Source organism: Aulonocara sp. 'chitande type north' Nkhata Bay, linkage group LG9, assembly GCF_057382095.1.
Source record: "Aulonocara sp. 'chitande type north' Nkhata Bay isolate Kocher_YH1m ecotype deep benthic linkage group LG9, A_spYH_male_GT1.1, whole genome shotgun sequence".
In the NCBI taxonomy this organism is placed as follows: domain Eukaryota; kingdom Metazoa; phylum Chordata; class Actinopteri; order Cichliformes; family Cichlidae; genus Aulonocara; species Aulonocara sp. 'chitande type north' Nkhata Bay.
Genome location: NC_141352.1, coordinates 30478521 through 30500643, shown reverse-complemented (window position 1 = coordinate 30500643; position 22123 = coordinate 30478521). Strand labels below are relative to the sequence as shown.

Below are 22123 nucleotides of genomic sequence, written 5' to 3'. Positions count from 1 at the left end.
TCTGTCACTGCAGGACCAACATGGAGCGAGAAGTCAGCGCTCTCAGGAGGCCGACAAACCTCACAGAAGAAAGAGAGAGAAAACACACACCTGTGACGAGTGTGGGATGGGTTTTACTGTGAAGGAGTCACTAAAACGTCATCAGGTCATCCACACTGGAGTTAAAGCGTTCAGCTGTGACTTGTGTGGAAAGTCTTTTTCCTGGAAGAGTGGTCTAAAAACACACCAAGTCATCCACAGTGGAGTTAAAGCGTACAGCTGTGATCAGTGTGGCAGAGCTTTTACTCACAGTAGCAGCTTACAGAATCATCAAGTCATCCACTCTGGAATTAAGGCATACAGCTGTGACATTTGTGGAAAAACTTTCAGCCAGATAGGGAGCAGAAATACACACCTACGCATTCACACCAGACATGATGTGTACTGCTGTGAACAGTGTGGCAGACAGTTTATAACCAACAGGCAGTTACAACAACACATGTTTACCCACACTGAGGGACGACCTTATAAATGTGACCTGTGTGAGAAGACTTTTAAAGCTCCACGTCACCTGAGGCAGCACCAACAGATCCACACCAGAAAGAGACTCTACAAGTGTAGTTACTGTGAGGTATGTATTTATATTGTTATCTTGTCATTTTAGCCTGACTGTTTGGAACAACTCTGCTCATTAAACTGTGTTAGCATGTTAGCAATTCTACTGCATGGAAAAGCAGCTCTGAGTGATTATTCAGATTTTCATTTCAGTTATTCAATTCAATTCAATTTTATTTATATAGCGCCAAATCACAACAAAAGTCGCCTCAAGGCGCTTCATAGATACAGAGAAAAACCCAACAATCATATGACCCCCTATGAGCAAGCACTTTGGCGACAGTGGGAAGGAAAAACTCCCTTTTAACAGGAAGAAACCTCCGGCAGAACCAGGCTCAGGGAGGGGCGGCCATCTGCTGCGACCGGTTGGGGTGAGAGAAGGAAGACAGGATAAAGACATGCTGTGGAAGAGAGACAGAGGTTAATAACAGATATTATTCAATGCAGAGAGGTCTATTAACACATAGTGAGTGAGAAAGGTTACTGGAAAGGAAAAACTCAATGCATCATGGGAAACCCCCGGCAGCCTACGTCTATTGCAGCATAACTAAGGGAGGATTCAGGGTCACCTGGTCCAGCCCTAACTATATGCTTTAGCAAAAAGGAAAGTTTGAAGCCTAATCTTAAAAGTAGAGATAGTGTCTGTCTCCCGAATCCAAACTGGAAGCTGGTTCCACTGAAGAGGGGCCTGAAAACTGAAGGCTCTCCCTCACATTCTACTTTTAAATACTCTAGGAACAACAAGTAGGTCTGCAGTGCGAGAGCGAAGTGCTCTAATAGGGTGATATGGTACTACAAGGTCATTAAGATAAAATGGGGCCTGATTATTTAAGACCTTGTATGTGAGGAGCAGGATTTTGAATTCAATTCTGGATTTAACAGGAAGCCAATGAAGGGAAGCCAAAACAGGAGAAATATGCTCTCTCTTTCTAGTCCCTGTCAGTACTCTTGCTGCAGCATTTTGGATTAGCTGAAGGCTTTTCAGTGAGTTTTTTGGACATCCTGATAATAATGAATTGCAGTCGTCCAGCCTGGAAGTAATAAATGCATGAACTAGTTTTTCAGCGTCACTCTGAGACAGGATATTTCTAATTTTAGAGATGTTGCGCAAATGGAAGGAAGCAGTCTTACATATTTGTTTAATATGTGCGTTGAAGGACATGTCCTGGTCAAAAATGACTCCAAGGTTCCTCACAGCGTTACTGTAGGCCAAGGTAATGCCATCCAGAGTAAAAATCTGGTTAGATACCATATTTCTAGGCTTTTCAGGGCCGAGCACAATAACCTCAGTTTGATCTGATTTAAGAAGCAGAAAGTTAGCGGCCATCCAGGTCTTTATGTCTTTAAGACATTCCTGCAGTTTAACTAAGTGGTGTGTGTTATCTGGCTTCATGGATAGATAGAGCTGTGTGTCATCAGCATAGCAGTGAAAATGTGTGCTATGTCTTCTAATGATACTGCCTAAGGGAAGCATGTATAATGTAAACAGAATTGGTCCTAGCACTGAACCCTGTGGAACTCCATAATTAACCTCAGTGTGTGAAGAGGACTCTCCATTTACATGTACAAATTGGAGTCTATTAGATAGATATGATACAAACCACTGCAGTGCAGTACCTGTAATACCTACAGCATGTTCTAATCGCTCTAATAGGATATTATCATCATCATCATCATCATCATCATCATCATCATCATCATCATCATCATCATTTATTTATTTATATAGCACTTTAAAAACACACCTGGTAGACCAAAGTGCTGTACAATACTAATATGCACATAGTAATAGACATAGCAATAAAGTTAAAAAACAATAAAAATAAAAAAAATAAAATAAAATAAAATAAAAATGTCAGATATTATGGTCAATAGTATCGAACGCTGCACTGAGGTCTAGCAGGACAAGCACAGAGATGAGTCCACTGTCAGAGGCCATAAGAAGATCATTTGTAACCTTCACTAAAACTGTTTCTGTGCTGTGATGAGCTCTGAAACCTGACTGAAACTCTTCAAATAAACCATTCCTCTGCAGATGATCCGTTAGCTGTTTGTTAGTAGTTATGATTTTTGTTTACACGATCATGAAAAACTAAAAGGGCTGAAAATTAATATGACGGTGTTATTTAATGTTCAGGCAGTTTCCTGGTATATAATGATATTGTTATTACAGGGAGTGCAGAATTATTAGGCAAGTTGTATTTTTGAGGAATAATTTTATTATTGAACAACAACCATGTTCTCAATGAACCCAAAAAACTCATTAATATCAAAGCTGAATGTTTTTGGAAGTAGTTTTTAGTTTGTTTTTAGTTTTAGCTATTTTAGGGGGATATCTGTGTGTGCAGGTGACTATTACTGTGCATAATTATTAGGCAACTTAACAAAAAACAAATACCGTATTTCCCGGACTACAAAGCGCACCTGAATATTAGCCACACAAGCTAAAATCAGGGGAAAATCCTGTTTTGTACATACATTAGCCGCACCTGACTAAAAGCCGCAGGTGTTTCAATGGTTTTTTTTGGGGTTTTTTCGCCTGTCCCATTTGGTTCTTTAGCCATCAGAATTGTTGTCTGAAGACCAACAAGGATACCCAATGGATTTACTTTGCCAAACGGATCATCATGGCCTTGCCGTATTGGTCCATTTGGTCGATCTTTGTTTTTATTATTTATTATATTTTATTTTCAGATGTTACAGACGGGACAGACATGAGTGAGAGATAGGAAAGGGAGAAAGAAAGAGGAAGGAAAGGAAAAACAGAAGGGGAGAGGGACAGTGAGAAAGGGGGGGAGAAAAAAAAAAATCTCCTGGATCACCTGTTGAGAGAAGACTAGAAAACAAGCAAAAAAAGACAAAAAAAAAAGAAACAAAGCAACATACTAAACACAACACCATCGCATTAATCTAGCTAAGTGTAAACAGCAGTAAATACTAAATATTCAATGTTGTTGTGCAGCACGCAGGACAGATGTGCTTCGAGGTAGCAGCCAAGAAAGGTGTAATTTGGGTCTACGAGCAGTGAACACCCGTGTGCATACCTGTGTGGATCAGCGCGCTTGTATTCCAAAGGTTTCTCCATGTAACGATCTGTTAGGGAGTGTGGGGGGGCCACAGCCCCGTCCTCCAGGGTGTGAAGCAGGTCATCAGAATCATCAGAATCAGAATACTTTATTGATCCCTGGGGGAAATTATTTTTTGTTACAGTGCTCCATTTTAAACCAACATTAAGACAAGACAGACAATACGCTAACTAAGAATAGTACAATATATACATATATATACGTATATAGGTATGGAGGAGATCAAAACTCCAGACATCCAGAGGCCCCCAGAACACAAGAAACCAAGGAAGACCAACAGAGGGGCAGCCGCGCCACTGTTCCAGTAAGAGCTGAGGAGAGTCCCAGATGAGGGTTCACTCAGCAGCCGCGGAGCAGAAGCCAGGGGGAGTTGCAGTGACGCGCCCGTGAGCTCCGCCGGCCGCCAGCTGTGCCTGAGTGACCGAGCCCCAGGCCGAGAGGCCGGGGGCACCCCACCCCCGAAGGGGCCCGAGCGAGCCCCAGGCTCCAGGCCCCGATAAGCGGCCGCCAAGGAGTGAGCCGGTGTGTACCTGGACGCCCACCCCCAGACACAAAGAACCACCAACGCACCGACACCTGAGGGAGTCCGCCACCGGCAGGGGAAGTGGTGGTAGGTGGAGATAGGCCTCCAAACCTTGGAGGGCCTGAGGTGTCCCCAGAGAGGTGGCGTCTGATACCCAACCTGACATATAGACACAGACATACAGGCACATACAGACACAAACATCCATTCCCCCCCCTCATGCTCTCATATGCACTCACTCCACACTCAACCAACGTGGAGACAGACATAAAGAGACGCTGTACACACGATCACACTCCCCAAGCGTACTCTACAAACCGGGTCTAGGTACCCTTGCCCCTGGAGGGGGGAACTGCACCCAGACCCAGGTGGTGTTACCCTTTTCCCTGCGGTGGGGAGAGGCAGACCACCCCGACTCCGTAGCAGCAGGGAGGCCCCACACTCCAGACCGCAGTCGGACGGCCAACTCCACCTAGCCCTCCCGCTCCAGCAGGCCGCAGAGAATGGGGGTGGGAGAAGACTCCAAACCTCCCTCCACCCGCTCATTGTAGTGTTGATGCATGTGTGTTCTAAGGTGCAATTAAAACCCAGGAGGGCATGGAGCTACCTGCCAAGGAGCAGCAGGTAAGCACATAGTCCCTCCTGATAGCCCTCAATGTCTAAGTGTATTTAAAATTGAGAGGTGGGCAACGACGCCAGGGGTGAGGTGTACACCCTGATGGTAATTTGGACTCCGTGATTGTGCCCACCCCCAAGATCCTATATGTATGTGTAATGAGAGTGTGAATAATGTGAATGTCTAAGTTGTGGGATAAAATTGAGGCAGAGGCAGCCAGAAGGGGACAGAGGGGGGGGGGGGTTAGCCTCCTCTGCACCCTGGTGACATACCCCTACTCCAAGGCCCTGCATGTGTGGGTGGTTGTGGTGGAGCGGGAAGAGAGAGGCAGCTGGAGATGGGGAGGGAAGGAAGGGAGGGGCAGGTAACCCCTCCCTGGGGCCAGCTCCCCCGCTGACCCCAGTAGGCACTCCCACACTCCGCGACCCGCCAGGGAAAGGGGGCCCAGGCCCATCCAGACCGGGGCCCAGTGCAGCAGCGCCTCCCGGCCCCACAGAGCCCGGGACAGTCCACCCGACCCCACCACAGAGAAAACTGCACCCACCCCACCATCCGCTCATCTTCCAGACTACATAAGACAGTAAACGCCCAGGCTGAGATCTTCCTCCACCTCTCCTGTATCTCCCCCTCCTGCAGAGAGAGTTCCTGAAGAGAGGAAAGCTCCTGCAAGATGTGACAATCTCCCCCACCAGTTGAAGAGCCCCCCAGCCGGTTCAACGCACCGGCGGCACCCTGCTCCAGGGCCGGGCCCCCATGCACCCACCCGCCCACAACCCCGGCAACACACCAACCAGGATCCAAGCCCCCGAGGCCCGGCCCGGGCCCCAGCCCAGAGACGGAGCGCCCCCAGAACCTCACGCCCATCCCGGACCCACCCAGGGCCAGCCAGGCTACCAGGTCAGTAACCCACGTCCGTCAGCACAGACCCTCCCCTAGCCCCGCTGCACGCAGCCGCGAGGAAACAGTCACCTGAGAGCCAACAGAGCCCCCAACCGGACATGACCGCTACCCCGGGTTGAGCCCCCCAAGGAAGATGCCTCCGGGGAACCCCCCGACGCCCTAAGCCTGTCCCTACCCCCACACCAATCACAACAGTGAAGGTGGGACCAAATTATGACCCCCCACCCCCACTAGGTGATGGAGCTGATAAAAGGAGTCCAGAGCAATTGATCTGATGTGGTGGCAGAGGCTGTATCAAGACTAATGTAATCTAATAGATAATTTCTATATTGGTTAGAATTAAGATTATTTTTATTTTTCCAGTTCATGAGGACTGTTTTCTTGGCTATGCATAGGGCAGTGAAAATCATATGGGCTATATTCTTTTCTGAAGTGACATTATCTAAGCTGCCCAGTAAACACACTAAGGGGGAGGTTGGAATGTTACATTTCAGACACTTTGATAAGTCTTCACATATCTCGCGCCAAAACTTTTGCACTGGTGGACAGAACCAAAGAGCGTGGATGTAATTGTCTGGTGTATTGCCTTGACAGTGTGAGCAGTTGTTGGAAGATGTAAAGCCCATCTTGAACATCCGATGACCTGTATAGTGCACTCTATGTAGTATTTTGTATTGTATTAATTGCAGACTGGGATTTTTAATTAATTTAAAGGTTTTTAAGCAAATCTGAGACCAGAAGTTTTGGTCTAAGCTGACTGATAAATCTGCTTCCCATTTTGCAATAGGAAGGGATATTGATTCATCTAATTTAGAAAGTGTTCTGTATATTTTAGATAATAATTTGGGGGATTTAAGAGTAAGAAAATGTGCCGCACTTAGTGGTGTTTGTAATTCAACTTGACTGAGGTTAAATTTCTTTTTTACTATGGATTTAATTTGTTGATATTCTAAAAATCTTGTCTTGTTGATCCCATATTGTGCAACTAGTCTGTCAAATGGAATAAATTCTGTTCCCTCTAATATATGTTCTAAGTATTTAATTCCTTTACAACTCCATTCTGGGAAATTAATCATATTATTGTTTTGTAATATGTCAGGGTTATTCCAGATAGGTGTACGTTTGCATGGGATTAATGAAGACTCCGTTATTTTTAGAAACTCCCACCATGCTGTCAGAGAAAAGCTGATGTTGATACTTTTAAAGCATTCATGTCTTTTGATGTCTGAAATCTCTAGATCCTTGCATAGTGCCTGTTCAACATCTAGCCAGGGCTCAACTAAGAAGGTATGTTTTAACCATTCTGAGATGAACTGAAGCCTGTTGGCTAAGAAGTATTGGTGAAAATTAGGCAGATCTAATCCTCCTCTATCCTTGGTTCTTTGTAGCGTTTTTAAGCTGATACGCGGGGGTTTATCTTTCCAAAGGAATTTGGAAATATATGAATCCAGAGATCTGAACCAATCTTGTGATGGTTTGTTAGGGATCATCAAAAATAAGTAATTTATTTTTGGCAAGATCATCATTTTTATAGTGGCGACCCTTCCCATGAGTGATATGGGTAAAGATTTCCATCTAGTCAGATCGCCTTCTACTTTCTTTAGAAGTGGGATGTGGTTTAATTTAGTTAAGTCTGAAAGCTTAGGAGAGACATTAATACCTAAATATTTAATATTTCCGGATTGCAGTGGGGCAGAGGAAGAATTATGGAAGGAGCAGTTAATGGGGAGAACTGTAGATTTTGGCCAGTTAATTGAATAATCTGAAACTCTTGAAAACCAGTTTATTAAAGTAATTACCTCAGAGAGGTTGGTTTGTGTGTTTTGCAGAAAAAGCAACACATCATCCGCATAGAGACTGATTTTATGTTCTATGTTCTTACATTTTATGCCCTTAATTGTTGTAGCCTATCTAAATGCTGCTGCTAGAGGTTCGATAAAAATTGCAAAAAGTGAAGGGGAGAGTGGGCATCCCTGTCTGGTGCCCCTCAGGAGATAGAAGCTGGAGGATGTCTGGTCATTTGTTCTGATACGAGCTGTTGGGGAATTGTATAATATTCTTATCCAGTTTATGAAAGAGTTTCCAAAACCAAATTTGTGTAAAGTTGCGAATAAAAATTTCCAGTTAACTCTGTCAAATGCTTTTTCTGCATCTAGAGATAATATTATGGTTTCGATGTTTTTATCGTATGAGTAGTCTATTAAATTAAGTAATCTACGAGTGTTTGTTGAGGAGTGCCGACCTTTTATGAAACCAGTTTGGTCAGGATGAATTAAGAGGGGGGTCATTTTCTCTAATCTCTTTGAGAGAGCTTTGCAGATTATTTTAAGGTCTACATTTAAAAGAGAAATTGGACGATAGCTTGAGGGAAATAAAGGGTCTTTGCCTGGTTTTAGCAGGAGACTAATGTTGGCAGAATTCATATTTGGTGGTAGTCTGCCCTTTTCCTCGATTTCCTGCAACATGCTGTGGAATACTGGTGCCAAAATTATCCAAAATTCTTTGTAGAATTCTGCAGGGAAGCCGTCTGGACCTGGAGCCTTATTATTGTGCATACTTATCAGGGCTTCCTGGAGTTCACTTGGCGTCAGTGGCGAATCCAGTTCCATTGCTTGACTATCTAGTAATTTTGGAAGAGTTACGTTGTCAAGAAACTGATCAATTTCATTTTTAGATGGGTTTATTTGTGGTGAGTATAAAGTTTCATAGAAATCCCTAAAAATGTTGTTTATTCTTCCAGGATCATATATTATGTTCCCCGATAAATCTTTAGCAGCACATATAGTTGTTTTTTCTTTATTTATTTTTAGCTGGTTAGCTAGAAATCGACCTGATTTGTTACTGTGTTCAAAATTCTGCAAGCGAAGTCTTTGTATAAGGAATTGTGTTTTTTTATTAATAATTTCATTTAATTCTAGTTTTGTTTTGCATATTTTGTTCAATGTTTCCTGATCTTGGTCGCACGCGTAGGCTTCTTCTAGTGATTTGATGTTTTTTTTCTAATTCCTGAATATTTTTGTTTTCTTCTTTCTTTTTGTGTGATGAGAAAGAAATTATTTTACCTCTCATCACAGCTTTCCCTGCTTCCCATAGAACAGAAGCAGATATTCCGGGAGTGTCATTAAAGTCTAAATATGAAGTCCATTCCTTTTTAAAATATTTAATAAAGTCTTCATCTTTAAGTAGTGATATATTAAATCTCCAGTTTTTTCTTGGCGTAGTGTTATTCTTGTGCATTAGTGTTAAAGATACAGGAGCATGATCGCTGACAGCTATAGGATGAATCTCAGTGTCTGAAATGTCACACAGCAGTGAGCTGCTGACCAAAAAATAATCCAGACGAGAGTAAGAGTGATGAACATGCGAGAAAAAAGTATATTCCTTACTGGTGGGGTGAAGAGAGCGCCATGCATCGCAAAGACCAAAGTCGCTCATATACTGTTTGATTATATTTGTGGACTGCCAATTGCGCTGAGTTCCTGTTGTGTTGAGCCTATCCATGTCTTCATTTAGTCCAAGGTTGAGGTCACCGCCAAGAATGAGTGTGCAATCAAGGTGTTCAGAGAGTGCACTAAAAAAATCCGTGGAAGAATGAGGGTTCGTCAACATTTGGACCGTATATACTTACAATACATAGTTTTTTGTTCAATATTGATAGTTTAATAATTAGAAATCTACCCTCTGGATCTATAACTGTATCGAGTACTGTAAAATTAACATTTTTATGTATTAAAATTGGTACTCCCCGTTGTCTAGAATTATAACAGGCTGCAAACACGTTAGGAAACTCAGGTGTTTTAAGTTCGTTTAAACCTGTGACAGGTCTGTGAGTTTCTTGTAATAAAACAACATCTGCCTGTAGTTTTTTAAGCTGGTTAAATATCTTTAACCTCTTTCCTCTGGAGCCAGCTCCATTTACATTCCATGTGACAAACCTCAGCATGCCCATAATTGTGTGTGTATGTCTAATGAAGTATGCTGGGTGTTTCGTTTAGACAGGTGGAGAGAATGTGGAAACATCCCTTGTTTGTAAATAGAAAGAGAAAAAGAAGTGTGGTGAGAGGCTCCATAAGTCTGACTATGTGTGTGAATATTCACTAATATGAACAAGCGTGGCTTGCTTATGTGTCCTGCAAGTCTGTGCGTGCTGTGAGGCTGTTGTGAATGTGCTGCCGTTGAGCTGATGTGTTTGCGTGATCGTGGTGTGAAAATATGGAGAAATAGAGGGTGTTGTTTGTAGGTGAGTGGGGAAGTAGGTGACCACAGCAGTGAAAGACAAGAGAAAGAAAGAAACCACATGAACTGTGAGCAACAACAACAAAAAAGAAACGAAACGGAAACATTCCAATTAAAGCAATGACGGAGGGTGACGGTGTTATATCTGCTATGACATCATATTGATATTACTAGGTTAAACCCATGTTAAAAGAGAACGTGTGAATGAATAAGAAAAGAGTGTAGCGGGTTCTTATCTGGAGTGCAGTCAATATAACCACGGTGTGGTGCCGGGGTCGCGGTAGAGCTGTCCGTCCACGTAGAGCCGGTCCACGGCGATGACAGCACGGGAGCCTTTCTGGATGAAGCTACGTCGAACTGGGAACAGGACCTTGCGTCGTTCCAGGATCTCTTTGGGGAACTGGTCGTTCACGCTGAAGTCCGTTCCTTTCAGCTCTCTGCCGCGACTCTTCACCTGTTCCTTCTGTTTGAATTGACCGAATTTGGCCACAATAGGCCGTGGTCTCCCGGTCCGCGACCGCACGCCCCCCAAGCGATGTACTCTATCGAAGTTGATGTTCTTTACGGTGTCCTCCGGCAGCTTCAGGTGGATTTTAATGAAGCTTTTCACCGTTGCCTCTGCGTCCTCTCCGGCAGTTTCTGTTTTCCAGAAAACACAAGATTATCTCTCATGCTACGGGCTTGTAGATCGATAACGGACTCTTTTATTTTTTTTATTTTCAATGTTTAGCTGGGTCACGTTATCGGTGAGAGATTTGACCGACTCCCGTAGCGTGGCATTTTCAGCGGCAAGCGTTTCCACCTGCTGCTGGCTGAATTCCAGGGATTCTCTCAGAGATTTAAATTCCCGGTGTAAAATCTCCACCAGGGACAGCCTCGCATCGAAACTGGACAATCGCTTGTCGATTGACTCCAGGATGTCTGCGATGTCTTTGCCGGCAGGCGATGTTGTACCGGGGGAGTCTGCCGGGCGACATCTCTTCGATGACGGCGTCTCAATTTTGGTCGGGGAAGATGCACTCTGGGCCTTATTCATTACTAAATCTTGAAAACAGCGGTCGATGTAATCTTGGAGAGCGTCTAAACTCTCCCCGTTGTCCTCCAGGGTGTTAGAGATGATAAAACAGATGTTGTTAGTTATATGACAGTTGATTAGTATATTTGGTAATACTGAAGCTTGAAAAACCTTTGTTAAACTCTATGCTACCATTTGCTTTTTCTCCGCCAAAATCTCCGGCGTCTGACGTCACCTACAACATGGGTCGCTTACCTTGTCCGTCACTTCCGTCACTTACCTGGCTCTGTATTCCTTTCAATGTTGACTTATCATATGTAAGAGAATATGCACAAAGGGAATTGTCAGGAAAGAGATGGCTGTTTGGAGACATACCCCTTTTATTAATATTTTGAAAAACAAGTTATAATAATAATAATAATACATTTTATTTGAGGGCGCCTTTCAGAAACCCAAGGTCACCTTACAAAAAACATAATTAATAAAAGGAACAATAGTCATAAAATACATAAAATAAGTTAAAATTACAAAACAGAGCGTGACAACAGATAAAATCAGCATTAAAGCGAATAAGCCAGTTTAAACAGATGTGTTTTGAGCTGTGTCTTAAATACGGAGAGGGAGTCAATATTTCTTAGTGCAGGACGAAGAGAGTTCCAGAGCCGAGGAGCAGAGCGACTGAAAGCTCTGTTCCCCATAGTGATAAGGTGTGAGGACGGAACAGTAAGATGAATAGCAGATGATGATCTGAGAGGGCGGGAAACAGTGGTGATATGGAGCAGGTCACAAATATGAAGGAGCAGATTTATGGATACACTTGTATGTAAGAAGTAAGATTTTAAAATTTATCCTGGCTTCTATGGGCAACCAGTGAAGCTGCTGAAGAACTGGGGTAATATGAGCACTTAACGGAGTGCAAGTTATGACCCGAGCTGCAGAATTTTGAAGAAGTGTGAGTTTATGAAGGGACCTTTTAGGGAGACCAAATAGGAGGGAATTACAGTAATCAATACGGGACGTAATAAGACTATGGACAAGGATGGCAGCAGCATGGGGAGTAAGGAAGGGACGGAGTCGGTGAATATTACGTAAATGGAAGTAAGCAGACCGTGTTATGTAATTAATGTGAGACTGGAATGAAAGAGTATTATCAAGTATGATACCCAAACTCTTAACCTGAGGGGAGGGAAGGGTGGGAGAATTTTCAATGTTAATGGAAAAGCTGTGGGATTTGGTTAAGATAGATGGTGTACCAACAAGTAAAACTTCAGTTTTATTACTGGGTTATGGGTACATATTTGCACATGTAGTACATAACAGTAACCTATAGCACACCAGAAAAATAGATTCGGACTACCTTTTAGGCTCAGGTGCAGTGTAGGGCTGAACGATATATCGCATTTGCGATAATATCGCGACATGATCAAGTGCAATTTTCTAACCGCAAAGGCTGCGATTATACTCTGGACATGTCCAAATTCATGGGCTGCATCCTCCTGAGGCCGCATTTGTAGATCGATTACGTCACAGCGACGCGCCGAAGGCTGTCCAAATTACTACCATATCCCAGAATTCATAGCGCGGCCCAGCCAAACTCCAGTTTCCAGCAATGGCGGCCGCTACTAAGTTTTAAAATTACTCATACTAATCTTTCTGGGTCACAAAATAAACTTTTAACATATTTTCAGGCGAGAAAGTAGTTGTGTAAACATCAAATATCTGCTCGGTTTATCAAGATATCCCATATTTGCAAAAGTGCTTCGACGTTTTCAGAGGCGTCTGCTACCCACCAGCTCGACAGCTAGCCGGGAGCTCGAGGGTTACTGATGCGGCCGAGAACGGCACAACTCCCGGCACATCATTTTCAGATCACCGCGGAGTTTCGCTGCTCGGGTTAAACGTAATATATAAGTCACTTAGACAACCTAAAAATGTTATTGTTGGGCTTTTTTCAGTGTTTTGTTTGTTCGTGAGTAAATCGGTTTGGCTGAGATTAAAGTTATTAGATTAGATAAAATAAAACTTTATTAATCCCCCGGGTGGGTTCCTCCTTGGTTTTCACACAGCTGACTAAACGTCAAACAGAAAACTTATTAAACAGAAGTATGAGACAGTCGAGAATTTACACCAGTGTCTGGTTATATTTTAGATAGCAAGAAGCAGACGGCCGAGTTTATTAAACTCCACCGAGACAGCGGTGACGCTAATCAGAAGGCTAGACCGTCCAATTTCACGCCTTTAAATTTTAAAGGCGTGTTTGTGTGTGTGTTTATACAATTGCTATTATGTTTGCACTTTATGTGTAATGTTACTGACTGCAGAGATCAGTAAGATGTGTGTATTTTTTATTTATTAGTTTTATTTATTTAATATTATTTTTTAATTGAATGACTGTCTAGTAGTTCACAGATGTCGAAAAACTGAGTGTGGTAAAGCCACTGATTTTTTTTATGTATATTTCTGCAATCTGCACATTGTACTGACTTTCATTTTAATGTTTACACCAGGGTTCCTTGTCAGCACTTTATGCTCAGATGTTTGTAAGCTAAAAATAAACTATTGTGTATGTTCAAATATACTGTTGTGATTGAAGAAGTTAAATAAAAATGTCAGTCATCAATTCATGCATCACCTCATGTCATCATAACAGAGGTCTGTCTTCCAGGAAAGAACAGTTTAAAATTAATGTAATATAGTATTGGCCATACTATATGATGTATTGCTTGTCTTTGTTTAATAATACAGAAGACAAAGACCTTAAAAAATAATCGCATATCGCATCGCAATCGCAATATTGGGGCAAAAAATCGCAATTAGATTCTTTTCCATAATCGTTCAGCCCTAGTGCAGTGACACAGCTTTAACAAGAAGAAAAGTCAGTCATTCACCACCATCTTCCTGCGCACTAAAACCACCAAAGTCCTCTCCTCCAGTGTCGGAAACGAACAGGCTCAGGGTGGCTTCATCATCCACTCTCCGCTTCTCTCCTTCATTGTCACTTTCAAAACCAAACAAATCCTCGTTGTCAGTGTCAGAGTCGAACACCCTCAGAAGGGCCGTGGCGGTGTCCTCCTCTCCATCATGCAGCAGTCCAGCCCTTCAAAATCCGTTGGTGATCGTGGATGTTTTCACACTTTTCCACGCTGTCAGAATCCACCGGTGGAGTTGAGCATAACTTGCTTTTCGCAAGTTTATCGCCGCTCGTCATCCACGCCTCCCGCTGAACGCGTAGCGCTACTTTGAAGTTTGTTTTTTGCGCTACTTCGTACGGCACTACGTTGCCTGGCGGACGGACATGTGACTAACATACTACTCTTGAACCCCGATCCTTCCGCCAGGCAACGTAGTGCCGTACAACAGCGGAACAAACAAAACAAATAGTCTTACGATATGACAAAAATCATGGACAATCCATAGAAAAGCCGCACCTGACTAAAAGCCGCAGGGTTCAAAGCTTGTGCAAAAAGTAGCGGCTTATAGCCCGACAATTACGGTATATACCCATTTCAATTATTTATTTTTACCAGTGAAACCAATATAACATCTCCACATTCACAAATATACATTTCTGACATTCAAAAACAAAACAAAAACAAATCAGCGACCAATATAGCCACCTTTCTTTGCAAGGACACTCAAAAGCCTGCCATCCATGGATTCTGTCAGTGTTTTGATCTGTTCACCATCAACATTGCGTGCAGCAGCAACCACAGCCTCCCAGACACTGTTCAGAGAGGTGTACTGTTTTCCCTCCTTGTAAATCTCACATTTGATGATGGACCACAGGTTCTCAATGGGGTTCAGATCAGGTGAACAAGGAGGCCATGTCATTAGTTTTTCTTCTTTTATACCCTTTCTTGCCAGCCACGCTGTGGAGTACTTGGACGCGTGTGATGGAGCATTGTCCTGCATGAAAATCATGTTTTTCTTGAAGGATGAGGACTTCTTCCTGTACCACTGCTTGAAGAAGGTGTCTTCCAGAAACTGGCAGTAGGACTGGGAGTTGAGCTTGACTCCATCCTCAACCCGAAAAGGCCCCACAAGCTCATCTTTGATGATACCAGCCCAAACCAGTACTCCACCTCCACCTTGCTGGCGTCTGAGTCGGACTGGAGCTCTCTGCCCTTTACCAATCCAGCCACGGGCCCATCCATCTGGCCCATCAAGACTCACTCTCATTTCATCAGTCCATAAAACCTTAGAAAAACCAGTCTTGAGATATTTCTTGGCCCAGTCTTGACGTTTCAGCTTGTGTGTCTTGTTCAGTGGTGGTCGTCTTTCAGCCTTTCTTACCTTGGCCATGTCTCTGAGTATTGCACACCTTGTGCTTTTGGGCACTCCAGTGATGTTGCAGCTCTGAAATATGGCCAAACTGGTGGCAAGTGGCATCTTGGCAGCTGCACGCTTGACTTTTCTCAGTTCATGGGCAGTTATTTTGCGCCTTGGTTTTTCCACACACTTCTTGCGACCCTGTTGACTATTTTGAATGAAACGCTTGATTGTTCGATGATCACGCTTCAGAAGCTTTGCAATTTTGAGACTGCTGCATCCCTCTGCAAGATATCTCACTATTTTTGACTTTTCTGAGCCTGTCAAGTCCTTCTTTTGACCCATTTTGCCAAAGGAAAGGAAGTTGCCTAATAATTATGCACACCTGATATAGGGTGTTGATGTCATTAGACCACACCCCTTCTCATTACAGAGATTCACATCACCTAATATGCTTAATTGGTAGTAGGCTTTCAAGCCTATACAGCTTGGAGTAAGACAACATGCATGAAGAGGATGATGTGGACAAAATACTCATTTGCCTAATAATTCTGCACTCCCTGTATTTCAGCATAAATGGCCTTTTGTTTACAGAGCCTGATTCCGCTTTCAGGAGCACATGTAATAAAATAAAACACAAATGAAAATAAGCACAAAACCAAAACATTCTGTAATCTTCTCTTATGGTTAACAAAGTTGTATCGTTACGTAATGGTATTGTAATATTGTAGCAGTAGTATCATTGCTTGTTTTTAACTTTAGTACTTTTAGACATTAATGTTAAAATACTAAGTTAATGTTATAATTGCAGTGTCATGGGGGTAGTAGTGTTTTTCTTGTGTCCCATTCAGTTGAGTGTTTTAACTGCACAGTTACAGTGTTATTAATGCAGTATTTAAATTAGTATTACTGCAGTGTTACATTAGTAGTTTAGCACTGTGTTGGTACCCTGCAAATATTAGCATAGTAGTACTTTAGTGTAACTCAGATGTTACTGTAACATGAAATAAGTATTACTGTAGTATTATGGTGGTAGTATTGTAGTTATTGCAGCCCAGTCAACTGAGTGTGTTAACTGAAACAGTAAAATGTAATTGGACGTCTGCAGAGATGCTCTTTATTTCAGGCGACGTTCAGGATAAAAATGTTGAAGGACTGACTTACACTGTCTTTGTGTCTTTGTTTAGAAGCAGAGCGACACAGATGGATCCAGTTCTCAACCCTGTCATCACTGTGGTGGTGGGAAAGACTTTCGTTGTGACCTTTGTGGAAAAACTTTCAGTCGGCAAGACACCCTAAAAGTACATCAACGTAAACACACTGGAGACAAACTGAAATACTGCAAAGAATGTGGGAGAAGCTTCCCCACATCAGGTGACTTAAAATGTCATGAACTGATTCACAGTGGGGTTAAAAAGCACCTCTGTGATCAGTGTGGGTCATCTTTCATCACTGCAGTCAACCTTAAAAGACATAAACGAGTCCACACAGGAGAGAAACCATACAAGTGCAGACACTGTGACAAAAGCTTCTCACATTCAAGTAGTCGTATCTATCATGAACGTGCACACATGGAAGGAAACTACAGCTGTGACCAGTGTGACAAGAGCTTCAGGAATCTCAGTTCATACTCCACACACAAACGATCCCACGTTACTAAAAAACTGTTTCACTGTTTCCAATGTGCCAAAACATTCACCTCATTGTCTGCTCTGTGCAAACATCAGCGTGATCACTCAGGGCTGAAATCACTCCCATCACAGTGAATCTGAAGAGACAGAAAGATCCTCTACTGGTTTCAGGGTCAGACTTAAAACCCTTGAGATCAGGCTCCACAGAGTTCAGATGTAAAAATGTGATGAGGCAGCTGTGAATGAACATGTTCCTCTAGTGTACTGAGAAAAATTAAACAGGTGATGAATAAGATAAACATGTTAAACTGTGTTATAGACAGGGATGCACCTAGCTGCTACTCAGGTGCGTATGTGTGACAAAAATTACGAATGCGTAGTGACACTTATGTTACCAAGCGCCTTTGCGTACTTGACCATCTCATTTAACCTTAAACATGTTGCTGCAGCTTCTTTGGTGTTTCGCCACCACCTAAGAAACACCAACCTGAGCCAGAGCCGAAGAAAATACTTTGGGGGATGCTTTTTCATTGATCTGTGGACATCACAAAAGTCGAGCAGGAAATCATTTACATTGTGTCTGTGTCCAGCAAAGGAGAGTTTACCTCTGACTTTCTTGGACTGATTGAACTGGGTGCTGACCGGCTGCTACTTGCTACTTGCTACAGTTGGAGACTCTCTTGTGCACATTCTGTGCACAGCACACACACTGGAGAATTGCTTAAAATCAGTTGATCGCAAGGTTCCCAACTGTGAGACGTTTAATCGCTGTGTGGTCAAGCTGATGCAGTTTTATTTGCAAAAAAAAGTGGAGCAAAAAAAAAAAATGCTACACTGAAGAAGCTGTGTGAAGAAAATGGGATCCCCTTTGTAAAACTGGGTATGCTTCATAATACCAGGTGGTCTTCATGGAGGTCTTTTGTTTCGTACCAATTCGCGAGAGTTGAGGCTCGAGTATGAAATGTATGGTTTTCAGGGTTTTTATCGTTAACTCTGTTTCCCTCGGACTTCTCCCATGTGTTATGAATAAATTTTAATTATTTACATGTTACCATAGTGACCAGAGAGCATTAAGGGGCAGAGAGTGTTGTTGGCGCATTTCAGGAGGAGCCTGCTAATAAAGTTAGTGAATACAGGTTTATTATTATATTTACAAAATACCGCAGTTTTTGTCTTGGTCATATCATTTTATTCTGTTGTATTTATCTGCAACACCTTAAATGCCGGTCCGGGAAAATATGTGACTGTTGGAAAACAATTCACACAATACACATCACAGCAAAGCACCTCCCACATGGTTCTAAGACAAGGCACTATGTGTGTGTATGTGTAAACATCTGTATGCATGTGAGAATGTGTGTGTGTGTGTGTGTGTCTCTGTGTGTGTGTCTAAATGTTTCTAACAACATCCTTAGTCATAATCTCCCCCACACCCAATATATGGTTCAATTCCTTTACTGGTTCACCATACACAACACAGTGAAGTCATACAAAGGGCAGGAAGCTTACCAAACATCAAACAAACCTTCACAAGGGTGTGCTTGTGATAAAACACTACGCCGAGACTGTGCCATGTGTTGTGTTGTGTGTCACGTCACATGTGTATTCATACCTCCAGTGTAAGTTGAACCTCAGTATTTGTCCAGCTCCTCCATATTTCTGTTGACCAACACTTTGGCTTGTTCCGGTGTTCCATTGAGTTTAATGAATACTTTACAGTTGCTGGTCCATGTACTCTGAATTTTTCCCTGTTTCTTCAAGTAATGTGCTTTCCTGGCAATGTCCGCATTTCTTTTTATCAGATGTTCATTCATGAAGACATCGGCTCCTTTCAGTTTCTTTCCTTGTTTTAACAGTGCTGTTTTGTGTTTTCTGTTAGCAAATCTCACAATGATGGCTGGTTTGTCACTGTCATTTTTTCAGGGTAGAGGGTGGCAAGCCTCAATTATTGTTATAATCCACTTCCACACATTTGGACCGTAGACAGGTAACCACTTGAAGCTCCGTGGAGTTGACATCTTTCTCTCCTGGCCCTCCTACATTGTCAGCTGTGACCCCCCCCCCCCCGGGCGTTTGACCGGGGTTTGATGTGAAGCCCCGTAATGATGACATCGTTCATCCGGGTGTACTGCTCCAAATCCACCACTCTGTTCTCCGGGTACGCCAGCCACCGATCCTTCTCTGCGTTCTGTATGCGGAGAGCCTTAACTTCCTCGACCAGGTCCAGGATGGCTTTCTGCTGCAGTTTGACAGTAGAAATCTCCTCTGTCATAAACTCCAGCAGCTTCTTAATATCGTCGCCTTCCTCAGCTGACAGAACTTTTTTCGGGCCCATGCTGAGAGACGCTCTTCAAGCGTCTTTGCTCCATCAAAGCCATCAGAGGCAGATTCCAGTGTAAACGCTGTTCCCACATGAAAAACTAGACTGATCCACCTCCTGCTGTCAGACCTGCAGGGTTTAGGCCTGTGGTGTTTCTTCTGTCTTATACTGAACACAAACTATTTTTTTGGACTGGCACAAATAATTTGTGTGCCTTCTTATTTGATGCAGAACACCTATTTGTTCTGTAAATACATTTAAATTGTTATATAAAAACACCTGAGGGATTGGCTGCATTTTTAAGCGAATAGTACCAGATAACTGTTGTTTCCAAAACATGTGCAGAATTTTTAGAAATGTACAATTTTGTATTTGCATTTCAAGTTATGAAAATGATTCTTCAAACATTTTTATGGGTTTCACAGGAAAAAATGTAACTTTTTTCTACTCTGAGTTTGAATTTTTGCTTGAACTTAGATAACTTGTGCTAATATAGTATGCCGAAATGTAAAAAATAACTCAAATTTCAGATATTTGAGGTTGTGCTGAAAAGATTATACCAAACAAGGCGAGATAAACTGTTTTTATTATAATAATAATAATAATAATAATAATAATAATAATATAGAGGAAAAATCAAAAGCAGTCAAAAATGGCAAATTATACTTGGACCCCGGAGGGTTCAGCAATTACTTTGGTGTTCCTCCACAGAAATGTCAGAAGTAGTCTGAACTGCAAAAGAAGCACGTATTCTGGTTGCAGGAGGTGAGCTGGCTTCAAACAAATGATTTTCATGGCATATTCTGCACCACGTCTTTGGGCGATCAAAGAGAAGAGGAAATATTACACTGTGAGAGGGCGACTGATCCAAAACATAAACATTAAACTGAAACTGGATCTTATTGTAAGGTTATCGGGCCTTATTCCAGTTTTTATAACACAGTAAATTGTTTGTGTGCATTTGAGGGTCGACGTGCCAGTTCAAACTCCACACCAGTAGGTGGCGGAAAAGCACAATTTTGTTGTTTGACAACCGCCAATAAACGATGTAAAGAAGACGAAGCGCCTTCCGGGATGACAGACGGAGCTATTTTTTCATCCAAAGCAAGTAAAAGAGTGAATTTAGATGATAAAACAAACTAAACGACCGTTTGGATCGATATCTGCATCGATCTGCCCACCCTTGTCTCCTGGATCGTAGCTGAGATCAGCGTGAACCACGTGGGTCTCTGCTCCCTGATCTGTTTCCTGTGTTTGGAAAGAGTTGCAGCTTCATCGCGGAGTTTCTCTCGGTTTGTGGGCTCATCTAAAGGTAAGCACCGAGCTAACTTTACTGTGAGTTCAGTTCATGTTGAGTTTAGCTCCTGAATGAGGTCTTCTGCTGCTCTCCTCGGTGTCTGTTCACAGTTTATTGTGAACACGTTGAGAGAAGAGTGAGAGAGTGTTTGGAGAAAAACACCAACTAATCATTAGCTCAGCATGCTGGGAGAAGTTGGAGCAGAAAAGTCTTTTCATTGTCCCTGCAGCTGTTTTTCTGCCTGCACCAAACCTCTACAGCCTCATTTCTATTTGAAGTGATAACAGGAAATGGATGAGAGCGATCTGCTGCAGTATCAGGGTCACAATAAACTTTATTGTCCAGCTGCTGTGGATGAACAGATGAAAGGAAGTGAACTCCTACAAAGGCTCATTTTAATGAGTGTGGCTGCTGTAAAGTGATGCACAGGAAGATGTTAACAAAAACTAATGAAACAGAGATGAAAGTAAACAGTGTTCATATTTGAAAGCACAGAGAATAAAATATATTGTGGTGGTTAATGTGCAGGAGAGTGTGAAGAATGTAATAATGTCTTCCTGTGTCAAACACAGCTGCAGTCAAAGCAGGAAGGAAAGCACTGAAACCACTGATCAAAGCTCATTAATCAAAGACCGCTGATCAATGGCCATGAGTACCATTCAGAGAGTTGGGGAGTCGCTGCAATCACAGCATTTGATCAGAGGTTGTTGATCAATGTTCATGAGAATTTGCATATTAATGCTCAATAACTGACCTCCCAGCCCATTGTTCCTTCAGTGGTGCTCGTTTCAGTCATTATGCAAATGCACTGTTGAAAATTGAGGAGAGCTGCAGTCAGCTGAAACTGAAGAAGTCACTTGGATGAGTGACGAAATGTTTCTCCCACAAAAAACTACGTCTAGATGAAAATAATCAAAGTTTGGGGAATGGTGGAGGTGGTGGGACTGGGGGGCTGAAGGTAGGGCTGCACGATTTTGCATAAAATGAGAATCACGATTTTTTTTGACTTAGAATTGAGATCACGATTCTCTCACGATTTTCTTTTCCAGTATAAATTTTTATTGCGCTTATTAACTGCACATCAACTTCGTAACAGTTGAGACTGAACATAAAAACAACAAATGGAATTCCGTCTCCACCGTTGCTCGACACTGCGTGTATAGAGCAGGTAGTGCAACAATAGAAAAATGGTTGCGGGACGGCACCGTGTAGCGTTTGTCTAGGGTGTTGATCATTTTCCTAAATCCCTCGTTTTGCACAGTGTTGATGGGAGCCATATCTTTGGTCAGGTGATAAGTAATAGCCTCCGTAATTTCTTTGTGCCTGCGGGAGTTTGACGGGTATAGGGAAGCGCTGTATAAGGTTCCCGTTATTGATGTTTGGGTGGTTGACCGGGACAGATTTTCTCCTGTCACTTTCTCGTCATCCCTGACGTGCTCTCCGTTGTTTTGTCCCTGCTAATTTTAGCATCACACGGCACAGCTTCTGTATCACGTGGTATAAGGCTCCGCCCTTGTCATTTGTTGAGCAGGAAGAGTGAGCGCTTGTTTTCATGCAGAGTACGTCCCGGATCAAAATGCGGTACAATCGTCGTCCTTTTTTCTTTCTTTTTTTTTTTTTTTAATCTTTGTCGTTT

General features: G+C 42.6%; 1 protein-coding gene across 1 annotated transcript in view; it reads left to right on the top strand.

Annotated features, from left to right (window-relative positions):
- LOC147322403 (uncharacterized) overlaps window positions 1–19530 on the top strand; it is a 29642-nt gene extending 10112 nt beyond the window's left edge. Inside the window, exons 3-4 of the mRNA XM_086306887.1 lie at window positions 14–610; window positions 16427–19530. Coding sequence (XP_086163013.1) covers window positions 14–610; window positions 16427–17005 — 1176 coding nt within the window. The 3' untranslated portion in view covers window positions 17006–19530. The remainder of the gene's footprint in view (window positions 1–13; window positions 611–16426) is intronic.
- The last annotated feature ends 2593 nt before the right edge of the window (window positions 19531–22123 follow it).